The sequence below is a fragment of the Python bivittatus genome, unplaced genomic scaffold (assembly GCF_059951505.1).
Source record: "Python bivittatus isolate LINGU-HERP-01145 unplaced genomic scaffold, Pbiv_v1 ctg000350_np1212, whole genome shotgun sequence".
Classification (NCBI taxonomy): domain Eukaryota; kingdom Metazoa; phylum Chordata; class Lepidosauria; order Squamata; family Pythonidae; genus Python; species Python bivittatus.
The window spans coordinates 34,948,462-34,965,620 of NW_028277074.1; the positions used below are offsets into that span (position 1 = coordinate 34,948,462).

Consider the following 17,159-nt stretch of genomic DNA (forward strand, 5'->3'; position numbering starts at 1 on the left):
GGATGCAGAACCTCTCCCTACTTTAGCTGGATTGTCATCTTCAGTTAAATGTGGGGGAAGAAATTCCATAATCTTCAAAAGGCTACTCATGATGGCTGCAGTTCTTCTGAGGTTCAGATATTGCAATTTTACAGGATGGCCAGATGATCATTTCATTTCCATTTTCTTTTTAAAGACAGGCAACCACTACACACTGTTGTTCCTTTCTTGAACCAATAATCTGTCATCATGTAGAAATGTTTCCAATGCCATTTTAAGACATTTAAAAAGCACCCCACAAGCTGTGTGAAGTAGTAAGCCCTTCTTTAAAAATAAAAAAGGGAAAAAATTAGTTATCTCATAGAACTGTATCGATTGAGGGGACGCAGTGGCGCAGCGGCTTAATGATGCTGAAAGTTGCCGGCCAGAAATGGTCGACACTTCAGCGGTTTGAGCCCAGCTCCACGCAGCAGAGTGAGCTCCTGCTTCCTCCCCAGCTCCTGCCAATCCAGCAGCTCGAAAACTTACGTGAGTAGATAAATGGGGACTCTCACCCCGGTGGGAGGAAAAATGCTGGCGGCGCTTGCATGGGAGATGAGACCAAGTTGCCGGTAACGCGGAAGCCGTGCATGCCCGAAAAAGGCGCAAAGCAAGGGAAACCCCACCTCCTGCGCTCGCCAGCTGGGCTCTGTTCTAGGAAGGAGGCAGTGGCAAACCACTTCTAAAACACCTTGCCTTGAAAACTGCAGGGACCCGTCCAGGCAGTCGCCGCAGAATCAGTCACGATTGAGTGTGGATTAAAAAAAAAAGTATTTCTCACAACTGAATTTTTGTCCTAACACTTAAATGTCTTGAATCTTCTAATTGGTTTTCCTCTCAGTCATCAAGAATACTTTTGCAAGTCAAATATTTAGATTACTTTTAGCAATAATTCACAATTAAAATTTAGAGAACACACATTCTAAAGCACTCAAAAGTAATCAATATGGACAGTTTACTCATATTGTAATTCACATTTATTTTTGGTTCCTGTAGTAGTTGATTTAGTCAATCTTCCAACTGAAGGTCATTTTCAAAGTATTTGTTATTTAGTGAACAACTACATTTCATTCATGCTGAAACCTGTCATATGCTTGCTAGAAAAAAGATTTTCATCACACCCCAGAATTTACTCCTTGAAAAGTCTCCTCATCATCTGTAATGGTATGTGGGAATGACCTTGGGGCACAGGAGGAAGAACCACAGGCTGGACTCATGTAAAAGATATCTCGGCCCACAGAAGGAGAGGGGGAGGGCATGGGAAGCATTTCAGAAGGGACCCTCCCTAGTTTTTTGGAGAGTAAAAGGAGAGGAGGGGAGAAATACTTTTAGATTTGCAAGATTCTGTTAATGTAACCATACAATATAGAGCTGGTATTCATTGTTGTGCTTCTTTTCTGGACTACTCCTGAAGGTGAGTATGTACAATAGCACCTCCTCAGGAATTATTAATCTGAAACATACTTTGTACAAACCTAGATGTCCCAACTGCTATTTACAGTTAGGTAGCTTTTAAGGAATAGTAAAACAAAATGCAAATAGTTACAACTGTTCATTTATAAGCCTGTTCAGCTGTGCCTCCCCCATACTCTCTTTGCAGATGTGCCTTACCCCCTGAATGTTGGATGTTAACACTCAATTTGATAGACTGAAAATAAGGGATTGAAGCATGCAGAAAGCATGCAGTGCAACATGGTTAATATGTTCATCCCAATTGCTCTTCGTACATAAAGCAAACACCTGGAGAGAGCTATGGTTGTTTTTGTAGCCTTTAACTTACATTCATAGCTGTTTCAGCCCCTGTGCGCACTTCAACCTGTCCAGTCCTCCATCGTTCATCATTTCCCATATTCTGTTCCCAGGAAGGACTCCTGGTAGTATTACCTAGGGATACTTGTAGTTTCCCTACCCTTTCTCCTGCAAGCCGATAACTAAAAATCAAACAATAAATGCTCTTTGGCTCCAGATGGGTAAGAAGAAGTTTTATCCGCCCAACATCTTTCTTGTATCCCATGAAGGCTGGAACTGTCATGTAATATCCATCACCTAAAAATATACAGAAGGGAAATTACAAAGAGGGAAACAAAATGTGACTTTTGCTTCATTCTAGATGCTATGGCTACTTCCCCAAAAGTAAAAGACCACTGCTATTTGTGCAGAAAATGTCAGATTCACCTCCTGACATCTCCAGTTAAATAAGATCAGGAAGCAAGGGGAGAGAAAGATTCTGCCTGAGGCTCTGGAGAGCTGTTTGGATTAGATGAATGTTCTTATCTGAAATATACTGTAGGTCCAGGGATTCCCTCAAAAGCTAGGAATTCCTCCAGGGAAAAACTTCATATGGTGCCAAGATTTGATAATAACTCTCCAAACCCTATGAGTAAAAGCTGGTTTGTTTTCCTGGGAATGAGCAGAACTCCTTGGAATCAGGCCATAGATTAGTTACCAAATTCATGATCTGCAGGATTCCAGTCAAAGTCGTCATCTGTATCTTGTTGCCAAGCACAAGAACCTCGACCAAAGCTGCAGTCTACAACTGGGATGTCCAGAAACAGAGATTGAGATTCAGAGACAGGAAGACAAGAAGCTGTATTAATCAAAAATTGCAACAATAAAACTTAATTCAAAATATTGCCAAAGAATCCTACCTACAATACAACTAATGCTACAAAGCCCAAAGAAAAGTGTATTGTTACATAGGAAGCAATCTCATGATGTTCGAAGATTTCTTTATCTTAGCAAGCAGGAGGTTGAATCATGCTAGCATAGGTCTGGCTACTTCATTCTTGTATTACCAGGGATTTTGGAATCAAAATCCATTGTCTTGAAGTGGGCTGCTTATAATTATCCCAAGATTTTTTCAAACTAAAACTAAGCAAAAAAAAAAAAAAAAAAAGGAATATCTTTATTGCACCATGGCAACTTCAGACTGTGTGCCATAATATGAAAGAATATGCATTCATTTTATTTTTTACACTTTCCTTTTTAGAAAGTTTGCCCACCTCTACACCAGCTCAGTGTGAGGTAACACAATCTCAGATAGAGTGAAGCTTGCTCAATATGTTACTTCTGTACAATTTTTATGCTACCCTAAGCCACCTAGAGTCACTTATACAGTGAGATGGGTGGCGTATAAATTTGATTAATAAAGGAAAAATAAATAGCATAAAATGCACAGAACCAAAGGAATGATATACTTTAAAAAGGAGCCTTTAAAAAACAACAACTGATTTTTTATTTTCAGGAATAAAATATACAAGTAGAATTCCTTGAAGAAGGCACAAAATTTCGTCAGTTGTCCCCAACCTGATATCCTACAAACCAAGCGTAGGACACTTACAGTTCAGCACCACTTAAGAGTGCTGAAGAAAGCCCTGAATTTGAGTAGAAATTTGTTTAAAAAACCCTACAAGATTTTATAAACGTATCCAAAGGAATTTTTATTAATCCTTAAACAGCTCTGTCAGATTATTTCTGATAAATGTGAAACACAAGATTATTTAAAACAATTTTAATAAAGTTAAACCAAACGTTAGCAGATCAAAATTTATCTCCTCAGTTAAAATTTGCCCACCTTGCAACTTTCCTTTTGAGACTGGATTTTTTTTTTGTGCCATGTGAGGACCAAAAACAGCAGCTTCTTTGTCTAATTTATTAAAGCATACATTATTAGTATCCATGCTGTTCAAATAAATACACATACACACAGGTGATCAAACAGATTTCCCATTGTGATAAATTACAGAACAAGCATATAAGAAAACTGATGACAGACTCCATTGCTGCCAGATCTGATGGTAGCAGCAGCTAGCATTCATTTATTTCTAATCATAAATCCAGAAAAGGTATTTCTGAAATTGCGTATGAACAGCAATAATAACCCCAAAATTTAAACAAAACAAAAACAAAAAACACCTGAAAGTGTTACTCCTCATATTACCAAAAGTTTGTCTTCCTGAGTACCATCCTAAGACAATTGTTTAAAATAAAGTCTTGTCCTTTCAACTGTAGATTAATAAGTATTTGCTTCCCTAAATGTAACTATAACGAATGTAAATCATCATTTGTGGCTTTGTGCAATGCACCAGCTCAGTCACCTGCAACTTATTCAACAAGCCATGGTATAAAAATGGAACTTAGTATAGCGTATGAAGTCAGTCATAGATTTTCTTCAGACAGGCCTGCCAGTCATTATCATATCTTGGTTTAGGAACTTATAGTCAGAGTGTGATTCCAGTTTGTTGTGTTTAGAGGAAATGCAAATCATGGATCCAAAAACAGGAGGAGGTGCGGTACAATCAGACTTGGAAGATTCTGTTATTCTAGCTAATCTCAGTAAAAGTTTTAGTTGTCCTGGAGTTGATTTCTTAGTCTGGTCTACCTAGTGGGGCTAACATACTGCAACCATGGAGGATGGTGTGATGATTCAGAGGGAAGGGCCGTGGCAGGACCTGCTCATGTCTGCAGGTAAAGGAACTAAGTCAGCTCTGCAAAAGTTACAGCTCAATCCCATTAAGGGATGCAGGGCTGGGGAACACTTGAGGATCCTGCTGGACCTGAGGAAGTGGGCAGGGTTCAAATGGCTGTTAGCTCAGCTATCTCTGTATTATTAGATCCATGTCCCTCCTGGTTGGCTAAAGCCGCCTGGTGACATGTGGTTGAGTCTTGGCAGTGGTTAATTTCTCTTTGAGAAAGGGGTTAGTTCCACTGTCTCTTAAGGAGGTGGTGGTCCACCCCCTCCTCAAAAGGTGTCAGCCTTGCCATTACAAGAGGTCATAACTGGACCCAAGAAAGCTGGAAGAAGCAGATTATCTGGACCCCTTTCAGTCAGGATTCAGGTCCAGGTATGGGACCAAGATGGCATTGTTCACACTCTTGGGTGATCTCTGGAGGGAGTGAGATGGCTGTGGTGCATCTGTCCCTACTCTTCTTGATCTCTCAGTGGCTTTCAATACCATCAATCATGAAATCTTTCTGGAGCTTCAGGGGTTGGGGGTGGGTGGCACGGTGCTATGCTGGTTCTCCTCCTTCCTCCGAGGCTGGTTCCAGTCAATGTTGATAGGGGAGGAGAGTTTCAGCCCATGGCCTCTACTCTGTGGGATGCCAGAGAGCTCAGTGCTCTCCTGTTTAACACCTACATGAAACTGCTGGGTGAGGTCATCTGTCAATTCAGGGCGAGGTATCATCAGTATGCAGATGATACCCAGTTATACATCTCTACCCTGGGCCATCTGAGTGATATTGTGGAGGCCTGTCTCGGTGTCTGGAGGCTGAGGAGGTCTAGATAGGGAACAACAAGCTTCAGCTCAACCCTAATAAGACCGAGTCGCTTTGGGTTTTAGGGCCCCTAGTTCTGGAGACTTTCCATCAATTGTTCTGGATGGGGTTGTACTGCCCCAGACAGATCCTTTGCACAATCTGGGGTTCCTCCTGGACTCATGACTCCTGCTTGATGAACAGGTGGCAGCCATGGCCAGGGAGGCCTTTGCATAGCTTTGTATTGTGTGCCAGTTGCTCCTGTCCTGGACTGGGAAGCCTGCTCACAGTTATTCATGCCTTAGCCAACTCCCAAATGGATTACTGCAATGCACTCTACATGGGGCTGCCCTTGAAGAGTATGCGGAAGCTCCAGCTGGTGCTCTGAGAGCTGCACTGGCTACCAGTATGCTTCCGACTGCAATTCTAGGTGCTGGTGGTTACCTTTAAAACCCTTCATGGCTTGGGGGCAGGTTACTTAAGGGACTGTGTCTCCCCAGTGGTGTCTCCCCATCCTGTTAGACCTGACAGGAGAGGCATGCTCCAGGTCCAGTCTGTGAGACAGTGTCATCTGTCGGGACCCAAGAAGAGAGCCTTTTCTGTCTTGGTGCCCGCCCTCTGGAACATCATTCCCCAGAAATGAGACTTGCCCCAACCCTGCTGGCCTTTTGCAAGACACTAAAACCTGGCTTTGCCATCGAGCCTGGAGCCCTGATAGCATGGGTGAGCTTGAGCAGTTGTGAGTCTTCCTGGCTGCTACTTTTATATTATTTTTTGTTGTTTTTAACTCTGGTTCTTTTTATTGTTTTAATAATGAGTCACCAAGAGTTATGTATATGAGATGGGTGGCCTATAAATTTACTAAATAAATAAAAAAGACCTGAGAGGGCAGGCTCACACATTATTATCTGGTGGCGTTAATCACATTCATCTCTCTTGAACAATTTGTTCCAGATGACCATCAAGAAAGAAAAAGCAGGAAAAAGAGGATGCCTTTGGCTTTTTTGCAGACCACCAGATAAAGACTTTCTCCATGCTCCCAACATCTGTGACTGGAGAATCCCTTGTTAACAAATTGGCAGCACAGCCCTGGTATCAGTTTCGATGAACCACTTTCGATGAAAGTTCCTAGCATCAAGAAGGTAATTTTGGAATAAGATCTGAGAGACCATGACATTGGAATGATAAATACCACACAAAATAAATCGTTAAGGCAGCATCTGTTAAAGCTTTGATCAAATTACTCAGTAACAGTTTGAGTAGGTAAATAAATACAGATTAGACACTTTGATAGAATATGATACAGGAACGGTTAAAATAATTATTGGCAAAGAATACATAGACCAATGAGTCATCTTTGGGTAGGGCAGAATATTTCATCCAAAGCTCAGTTAAACTTATTGTATCAACTACTATTTTACACAGCTTGTTTTTCAGCACAAGTTTTATTTAAGAAAATGAGAAATTTTATGAGACGCAGGGGCCCCACAGTGCCTGACCTGATTAGAAAAATCTGTTTTTCTCCCCTATTGACAAGCTAGAGGAATTTATTCATATGTATGACTTGTGTGGCTATAACCCTGTGGTTCCATGACAGTTTGTGTCATATAAAGAAGAAATCCTAGAACACGTCTGGCAGAGATACAAAGTCATGAGCCATAGCGAGGCAAGGAAAAGTTGTACATGTCCGTCTCCTTTAAAAAGAAAATAATTAACAAGATGCTCTGTTCTGCCTCTGTTCTGCCTATTCTGCAGCTATAGAATCCAGCATCAGAGGCTTAAGTCAGATTGTTACTGCACACCCACTGTTTCTTTGTGGGTGGCTAAATATTAAAATACATTTTTTAAAGGCTATTTTATTCCTATTGCTGTGAGGATATTTGCCATGAGGCCATTTTGAGCAGCAACATTGTGGTCACTATAACATATGGTCTCTTCTCAGCTTTGCTGAAGGATCCATCAAAGTCCATTCACATATTTTTGGCAATTGCCATAAGGGACATGGATGTATTGGGACAAAAATAATACATTGCCATTATGGGAACAACTATTAATGAGCTTTGAGGTTGTGCTGTCTCCCCACCTCTCCTGCAGCTGTCTGCAAAGTTTCTTTTAAGACTGATCATTTATTTAGTGTGTTTCTTAAATCCTATGCTGAACTGAATATTAAATAATTTGTGGAAACAAGGCAGCTTCTGGAGGTAACTAATATTCTTTCACATGTTCTGAGACTCCCATTCTTATCAGACTCAGCCACTTTGAGTGAGAGATTTGGGATAAAAGGACTTAAATTACAATATCACCTGGAGGTCAGAAATTCTTCATACTTGTTCTGTAACAGAGTTAAAATAAACATCCACAATAATGCCTCAAGAGTTTTGGAAGAGAACTCAGAGTTGCTATATTGTGGGATATATCAGCAAAGAAGCATATTAAAATTACTAAGAGATAATTAAAGGTCATTAAATATAAATTATAATTTCCCCTAAGTTTATATAAGTCTAATTCTACAAGCAAAGTTAAATAGCAAATATTTTAAAATACCGAAAAGCAAACTGTAAACATTTTTAATTGTTTAACAATGCTCCAAAGCACTTCAGTGTTAATGGCCTTTAAAGGCCATGAATCAACCATCTCATTTATTGAAGTGTGCTTTGTTATAGTGATATAACACTATATATAAGTGTTATATATAACGGTTGTTTCAAAATTCTTAAGCAAAATAAATGTAATTCATATAACTTTTAAAAACAATTTGAACACATCACAAATTTTGATTTACCAGTACTATGCTTAGGTACAGTATAAGCTTTACACACTAAATTATTACTACCACTGCAAACTTGTAACAACTGATTCCATTGTTAAATAAGGTTCAGTTGAAAGCATAGAGGTAATCTGAAATCCTAAATACTGAAATGTTAATAAACCATGAACAGCTACTCATGGTTATAGCTGGGTGCTTTCCAAGAAAAATAGATGTGGTCATGACTGTCTTTGAAGGGCAGCCCATCTGAAAGTCACCTACAGAGTTTGTACAGCCTGTTCTAATCCTACAGTATCTCCTTTCTGATTGACTGACTGAAATGTAGTGCAGATTCCTCTCTGCTTCCCTACATTGGAAAACTGGGTGCATATCTCATCCTGTTCTCTCACTTCCATCCTTAACAGTCTTTAAAAAATGCCCTGTTGAAAGTTAGTCGGCTGGTTATCAGATTATGATGATATGATTTTAGGATCCTGGGGGCTGTGAACTGCTCACCAATGCCTTATACCATGGGGCCACAAGCTGTAGGTCCCCGAGACACACTGTTGCAATGGCAATCTCATAAAGAAATCTGGGAAAGAAAAAGGAGTTTTTCAAAATGTGGTAGATGAGGACAAAATAGACATTTCAAACTCAACCCTTAAACAAAGTATCAATCCATCTATTAGGGAATCTGTGAGAAAGAGAACCAAACAGCTCACAGAGACCCCATTTTAATATACTTACTGTGTGGGCTGGAGTGTACTTACCTAATTTCCAAGATTCTGTAACCTAACCCCTTTTTCCTGGCATTAACTGATTAACTGAACTCTGTGGGAATCAAACTTTCTTGATCATGTACTACTGTTAGGTGCTGACTCCAGCCCCTTCTTTAGCTGTTGATTTGTGGTAATCATATTAGGTTAGGGTTTGCCTTGCTCAAATGCAGCTTCCAGCATTTTCGATAAGGTCCACATGAATCTTTTAATCCGAGAAAGGTTGCACATCTAGATCTTAAGCAATTACTTAGCTGCACGATAGTTCTCCTACCTGCTGCCCTCCAGATGTGCTGGCAGTAATCAATACCCAGTCAATATAATGGGTATTGTAGCTGTAGTCTCAAGACATCAGAAGTGCTCTAGAATAGAGAAGACTAACTTACATGAGATTTAACGAATTTAATATATAATAAATGCATAATATTATGTCTCCTTATCTGGCAGGATCTATTTACCAATTGTACGTACTTGTTTAAAAATCCTTGGCCATTAATTTACTGGACAAGTGCTGTCAAAAACTGCCATAAACTTATGGATTTGGGAGAAAAGAGTGAAACTTACAAAATACATCTCCCCTGAGTTTCTTCTCATGGGCGGTCTGGTTTTCAAGGTGTTCTCTTTCTCCTTTTTCTTCCACACCTTCTTTCTCTACTGTTTTTCTGTCTCTTCTGACATCTTCAGTGCTTTTCCCCTGTTCACTGAAGGCACTCTCTGGATACAAGCCACCCTCATAGTCTAATGGCCTCACATGAGCTTTAGATGCTGGGATTGCATTTTTTATGTCCTCATGCTTTTTTTCACTCTTCTTGTGAAGAAGCAGTTTCTTGAGCTTCTCTTTAGTAACTCCAGAGATTCTGGGAATTGCTTTCACTGAATTTTCATGAGCAACTGGGGGAGAAAAATAACAAAAAGACCAAATAAGTGTCCAAATTATCTTACATTTTAGTAAACCCATTTCATCTTGAATTTGGAGCACTCTGACATCGGAACACCCCAATTTCTCCAAAAACCTGATGTCTGTAGTTCTAATATGTATGAAAAAAGAAGAGAGAGATGGTTGTATTTCTCTGTCACTTATTTTTTCATATTTCTTATGTTCTCCTTTCAATTTAAACTGTAATTGTGAGGGGGAAAATATTTATTACCCACATAAAATCAAAATGAACATATACTTCTATGTTTTTAAAGGTAGCTGTCTACTGTATTAAAAACTTAGTATGAGAGAAAGAATAACATGACCTTCCAATGAAAGCAATTCACTTTCAGTATTATTAGTAACTGAATTCAGTGTATAAAACCTTAGCTATAGTTCTTAGCAAGATAAACCTGAATAAAAACAAATCACAGCATCTCTCCATCCTATGGATAACATGTTCAAATTACTTTTATCTAGATGTCTACATGCCAATGTTATGTAAATAATCTACTTAAAGTTCTTTTCCCCCAGATACTGATGTTATAAGAGAACATACTGTAATTTAACAGATGTGGTTCACTGATTCTCTATTCAGGATATGATGAGAAGAAGTTAATAGGAAACCCTGATTTGCAACAAATTTGTTCTCAGCAATCATGAAGACAGATCCCCAGCATTTTGATAAATGGCTCCATGAAGGATCTTTGACCAGCAAAGCAGAATGTCTCCATATAGAGCTGAGATTGCACCCAAAACCAAGATCCCTAAGCAGTGCTAACCAATATAAAAGTAAGGAAAAAGATTTTATCTTTAGCTCTTAAAGTATCTAGCAGGAAACTAGGGACATTTCTAAACAACTTTATAGATAACCATCTCTAGTATAAATTGTACCCAAGATCATTGCTCTAGACTATTTTTATTGTTTACAAATCTATTCCTTGTTTCCCTTCTTTGAAATTCTTCCTGCCTGTATGGTACAGTAATCCAAGTAAATGAGCAGAAGTGCAATTGACTACAGTTAATTAGCAATAGATAAGCTTTTTAACAAAGTCCCAGGCTGGGGGCGTCATGTCAATTCCAAAGAGAGCAATTGCCTTCCGAGGAATTTTCCCCACAATAAGAATCTATTGATTTTTTGTGCACTTGCAAGATTATATGACCACAAGGGCATTGCATCTTCTAGTAATCCCCTGAGGAAGAAATGGGGGAAAAAGCACTTTTCCAGTGATTGAACTTTGCTTTTTATATTTCACAGGCAATATAAAAGAAGTCAGGGATGTAAAAATGGTGAAGGCTGGAGAGGCAACCACCCTGAGGCTCCACCTTTCATGCCTTCAAAAGATCTTATAAAACAGGAGCCATAGGAGAGGAGCAATGCAGAATAATCTAAACAAGGAGTTGAGTAAAAGAGAACTTGCTCCCAGTCTTGTCCTCCCAACTTTGTAGTTAAATAAATAAATAAATAGCCAACTGTCAGAGACTTTGCTTGAGCTACCGTATTTTTCCAACTATAAAATGATACTTTTTTCTAAAATACTTACCCTAAAAATTGAAGGGCGTCTTATTCAAGGAAGTCAGCCGAGAATCGCACGGTTCCAAACTGCCCTTACTTTGTTTCTGCAGAGAGGCTTCCTCCTATTGCTAGCCTCCAATCATGAGTGAAATAGCTTGTCTCCCAAACAGACTTCCTCCAATCACGAGCCTGATGTAACTGACGTCAGCTGATGCTGAACAAACCAATTGGAGGAAGGCTGTTTGCAGAGACAAGCAGTTTCACTCGTGCTTGAATGTAATCAGTTATGCAGAAGAGCCTGGAAATAGAGCTTCAGAGAGACGGTTTGGACCTCCTCCCACCGAGTGTATCAGGTCAATGTTAACTACTAAATAAAAATGTGTTCTGCACTATCTTTAAAATATTGATTTCTTAATTTTGGGCTGGAAAAGTGGGGGTCGTCTTGTACATGGGGGCGTCTTATTGTCGGAAAAATACGGTAATACATCTAATGTCTTTGTATGGGATCTCACCCCCTGTTTTAAACATAAAAGAAGAATACTCTTCCTCCAAAAAGGCACATTTTGAAAATGCTTACATTTTTCATAACCTGTGGAAAATATTGGAATGAGACAATGATATATATTGTTACAGCTGTTTTTCAACTTACCTGAACATTCAAAACCATTGCCTCTGTAGCCTGGTTTACATTTACACTTGAAGGATCCTTGACTATTCAGGCATTCTGCATGTAAGTTACATTTTGGCATACTTGCTATACATTCATCTATATCTAAAAAAGGAAATGTTAAGCAAAATGGATTATTGAAGTTGGAGACTGAAAACAAAGCAATTTCTTTATGCTGTGGGAAGATACTGCTTAATTCTTACGCACAGGTACAAAATGTTGGTTATTGTTACTGCTTAATTTCTCCTTTAATAAATTGCCAGTCCCTACCTTTCTATACTTTCCTCATTTTGTGCACAGGAAGTACAAATTTATTTGGAGTAACTATGAAGATGTCTATGAGAAGCCTACAAATGTATATGTAACAGATTTTTATAAATCATAATTTCCATTACATATTAAAGATGGATAAATATCATGGATATTTCACTCTTCCTAACTTGGTTTATACTATTTCTACATTGGCTTAAAAAAATGAAAAACCCAATTTGCACAAATATTTAGGTGTACTTTTCCCACCTACTGTACAACTCACTTTATATGTGCCTTTACATAATATATTGTCTATTGCACCATAGGCAGGAGAAAAATATACAATAACTGAACCTTGATTTGTCATGGATGCTATCTTCACTTTTTTTACCACACCCTGTGGACAACCCTGGACCAGACTATTACAATAACAAGGGACAGATGCCAACCACTCCTTTCATCTCTGAGTGGGAAACTTTGAGCCCATTGCCCTACAGGCAGGAGAAAAATACACAATAATTGAACCTTGATTTCATGACAGTAGTAGTAATTCAACAACATAGATCTGTGATAAATACATTTTCTACAAGATGTAGGAAAGAAAAAGTTCCAACAACTGCCAAATATCAGGGGTAAGTCCTGTTCATTTCTAAATCAAAGTTCACTTATCAGCCAAAGGAAGCCAGATAGCATAATATATTTTTGTTAGGAGAAATAATCTAGAGCTTAGACATATTTGTTGAACAACTGTTGGACATCTTACTATCTAGTAGTCTCCAATTATTCAAAGTGCTATGATTTAGAATGTGGCAAGTGTTTCTCCATTATGTAGAAAAGAGTCTCAATTCATCAAGCCTATGGATAACTGAAGTTTCCCTTGTAATTTTGGCATTCTCCACCTCTGATTACAACAAAGTACAGTGGTACCTCGGGACACGAACTTAATCCGTTCGGTGACTCTGGGCGTATCCCGAGTTGGTCGTAACCCGACACAAATTTCCCCATAGGGTTCAATGTAAATCCGGTTAATCTATTCCGCCCTCTGAATTTGGCCGCACCCCGAAGCAAATTTTCCCATAAGGTTCAATGTAATTACCGTTAATCCGTTCTGGTGTCCGCGGACCACGCATCAGGGGCGGGAAAATGGCCGGGCGCCGCGTGGCGCGGCGGGAAAATGGCCACGGACCACGTGTCGGGGCGGAAAAATGTCTGCGGACCACGTGTCAGGGGTGGAAAAATGGCCGCGGACCACATGTCGGGGCGGAAAAATGACCGTACCCCGAGGCAGAGTTCGCACATCGAGGTAAATTTTTGCGGCCGGAGCTGGTCATAACCCGAAAAGTTCATTAGTAGAGGCGTTCGTATCCCGAGGTACCACTGTAGTCTATTTCCCATAGGGAAGCAGGAATATTGCACTAGTGGTGCCTAACACATCTAATAAGAAACATAGCAGTTACAGCACTGTGCATGATTTGGAACATGATGTTGTGTTCAAGCAGGCCATTTTAATGCAACTCATTAAAGCAGCCATGTTAGTATTCAGGCTTGTATGGAAGCCAGATGTAGTTGTTTTAAGAGATGCCGTGCTTGCTTCTGCATCTTCCAAGCCATCTTTATAAAATCATTTTTGAAGTATGCACAGTCCTCATCAATAGAGGCACCTTCTGTAACTTTAATTTTCATTGTCATCAGTTAATACAGACCTAGCAAAATCCCAAAACAAAATTCTGAATAAAACCAAATTCTGAAATGACTTCTGGCATCAGTTATAGACGTACACACAAATTTCTGCTAAATGTCTGTCTTTCCACAAATATAGGCAGAACCAAATCTAAGCCTTACCTACACAATCATATCTGCCATTCAGATGTTTCAGTTCATATCCAATCTGGCATTTGCAATAAAAACTTCCAAAGGTGTTGACACATCTTCGATTGAAAGAGCAAACTGCTCTGCCAGTGGCACATTCATCAATATCTAGGGCATAAAAATGAAATCTGGTGAAATCAGGAAGAGTGTCAGAAGAAAGATGACCAAGCAAAAGCTTAGTTGCCAGCATTGTAGGTAAAATGAAGTCATGGTTTGCTTATTAATTTAAGAATTAAATGTCACCTTTCAAACCAAGTTTTTCTTAGCAATCAACCAATCAAGTTGACTTAGATAAAAACATTTTTCAACCAGCATGTTTTAAAATGTTTAAAATTACAACTGAAGCTACAATAAAACTAAAATTTAAAAGAATAAACTTTCAGGAAAACCACCAGATGGTAGAAATGAAGCAGAAATAAAATTAGAGAAGTATATCTGAACACAAATAATTAAAAATAAAGCCAGTTTAGGGCTTGGTATTAATACAATAAACTAAGCTAAAATGTGGTTGGCCTAAGTATCTGATAGAAGGCAAAATGATGTCAAAAGTAAACAAATCATGTCATTTGCACAATGATGCCATTTCACACATGGGGTCAGTTGTCCTCTCTGTGGATCCCTGTGTGGCCAATTCATAGCTTCGTGTGTTGTGAAAACACAACCAGAATGGAAGTTTATATTTCAGAGTGCTATGCAAATCCAGTCACTATGATTTAGGTTAACTATTAGCATTAAGACTGTGCAGTGCTTCAGATTTTATCTGGGAGATGTGTATGCACGAATGTGAACCTGTGTGTGACAGTCTTGTCTGTTTCCAGGCGTGCATGGTTGCAGCGGAACTGTATGCATTTATTTCTTTATTGTCTCCTTTTATTCAAGGAGTTCATAATCAACCCTTTCTACAATAAGATTATTAGAATGATTTGCCTAAGACTACTTTAGAAGTTATATGTATTTAATGCATAATAAAATTTAAATGCCATTTTTCTAGTGTGTCCATCTCACTCTGGATGTCCTCTGTTTAGTAGTTGAACCAGGAAGTCATATGATTAGCTGTATACTTTCTAAAAATATACTTAGTCATTTAGCTTAGCAGAGATTTATTCCTGAATTTCTCCTTCCCTCTAAGCCCAAATGAAATGTTTAATGACCCACAATTTTGCTTTACACCTACCTATGCTGTGATTGGGCAATACTATGACTTTATTGCAATGCATTGTAGAAGACTGTCTTCCCATACAATCTGTTCCTACTAACTGATGTCAAATCAGGACAGACAGACAATTCTTAACTGTTAGGAATAAAAAGAGAGGAGGAAGAGGAGGAGGATATTATGAATGGCTAGAAACCTCTTAAAGCTGCACAATAATATTAATTATTTGCTATTGGCTTGTTCTGTCAGAATAACCTTCAGAAATCTTAAAAACTGATTTTAATTGCAGTCTTTAACTTGGAATCATCACATCCCACCCAGATGGACTGTTTTTGTTGACTTGACTATTTTATAAATAAAGCATTGTAAATATAAACATAAGCATATGAGAAACTTGGTCGTTAGAGTTCAACTGTATTTCCTGTTTCTTGCAATGGCCAAAACCCACAAATGAAAGTTAGTGAGGCCACAGAGCCTGGTTACAGCCCTCTATGGAGGATGGCAATAGAATGTTATGAGCACCATATTTGCTATGAATGAGGCAAAGAAAGATCCTCTGATCAGAGTTCTAACACCTTAGGAAAAATGTATAGTTTGTCCTTCGATGGCATATTTACTGTTCAGCAGTTGAGCTAAGTATTCACATGGGCTTATTGTATGATTCCTGAAAACTTTCTCAGCTCATGAAATCCATAAATATCTTGCTTTTGCAGCTGTATGTTAAAGCAGCAGACTCTCCAGAGCCATGCTTCCTACCTGATGAATTTGCTGCTTGAAAGTTTATGAGTGCCTGTAGTTGCAGATAAAGTTCATTTCCTGTGTTGTCAAGCTTCTCCTAGGCTCTTCAAAGTCTCCAGAGCCCACTGGGCTGAGGAAGTACCATCCCCCTTCAAAAAAAAAAAAAAAAACCTTCCCCACTTCTCGTATGGCTAGGCTCCACAGTTTAAGGCCCAGTCCATGTGCAGCCCCCGTCAAAGCTTTAGAAACAACTCCCATAGTCCCTCCAAATGTTGCTGCCAAATCATCAATTTTAATGGAAGAGAAAGGAAACATTATGAAATGTGTGGGGAGTAATCATATTAACTGTATGTAATCAATTTCATGAATGAAACTACTAGCCCCAAAGGTTGGGTAGTTCTGTTCCAAGGCTGATTCAGTAGGAAAATATGATTCAACATACTGAGAAAACCTAGAGGTTTTAGAGGTTTTCAAAAATCCAGTACCAGCCTTGATTATACATGGGCTTTCAATAGTGTCTTCCTATAAAATGGATAGAAGCTGGAGATAATATTGCCAATGGAGAGACAGTCTCTTTCATTGCTTTTAAAATATATAATTGAGGGAAGAAGTATATTCTACTACTGAAGATCAGAAATACTGAACTTTCAAACTCCTGAGAAAATGCACACACATATCTCTTCCTTGGCCTCCTCTCTTATGTTGGGATAGACTGTCCCATAGCATGCCATATAAAAGAAAAAACAAAGTATAATTGGAATATTCAATTCCAATATTCAGCATCCATACATTCTTGACCCTATCTCTTCTTTTCCCATACACTTCTTAAATAGCCCATTCCCATTGCATGCTTTTATGTTTCTTCTAAGATATCCAAGTTTCAGTACCATCTAACAAAGTGGGCAGAAGCATGATCTTGTACACAGCCATTCCATCGAAGTACACAAAACATGACATATTTTTTGTCATTTATGTATAACTTGCAATATTTCAGTCAGTTTTCTATATCAAACACTATTACCTTAGTCTTTGGTTCATTAATTTTCAGATATATATTTCCTCACTGCAGAACATTTGCTGCAAAGAATTTGTGTTATCAGCAACAGCACAACATAATCTGCATATAAAAGCTTATGTATATTCACATTTTCAAGCAACACTCCTCTAATGTCACAAGTATTCTTTATACAGTATTCATTATGCATTAAACAACCAAAGAAACATCACACACATATTTCTCTTATTCCCTGAT

At 38.7% G+C, this 17,159-nt stretch overlaps 1 protein-coding gene across 1 annotated transcript in view; it reads right to left on the reverse strand.

Moving 5' to 3' along the window:
• EGFL6 (EGF like domain multiple 6) overlaps positions 1-17,159 on the reverse strand; it is a 34,170-nt gene that overhangs the window by 2,360 nt on the left and 14,651 nt on the right. Inside the window, exons 6-11 of the mRNA XM_088144457.1 lie at positions 13,990-14,124; positions 11,878-12,000; positions 9,361-9,687; positions 3,593-3,664; positions 2,465-2,554; positions 1,799-2,064 (exon numbers count right to left, since the gene is read on the reverse strand). Of these exons, the coding sequence (XP_088000583.1) occupies positions 1,799-2,064; positions 2,465-2,554; positions 3,593-3,664; positions 9,361-9,687; positions 11,878-12,000; positions 13,990-14,124 (1,013 nt within the window). The remainder of the gene's footprint in view (positions 1-1,798; positions 2,065-2,464; positions 2,555-3,592; positions 3,665-9,360; positions 9,688-11,877; positions 12,001-13,989; positions 14,125-17,159) is intronic.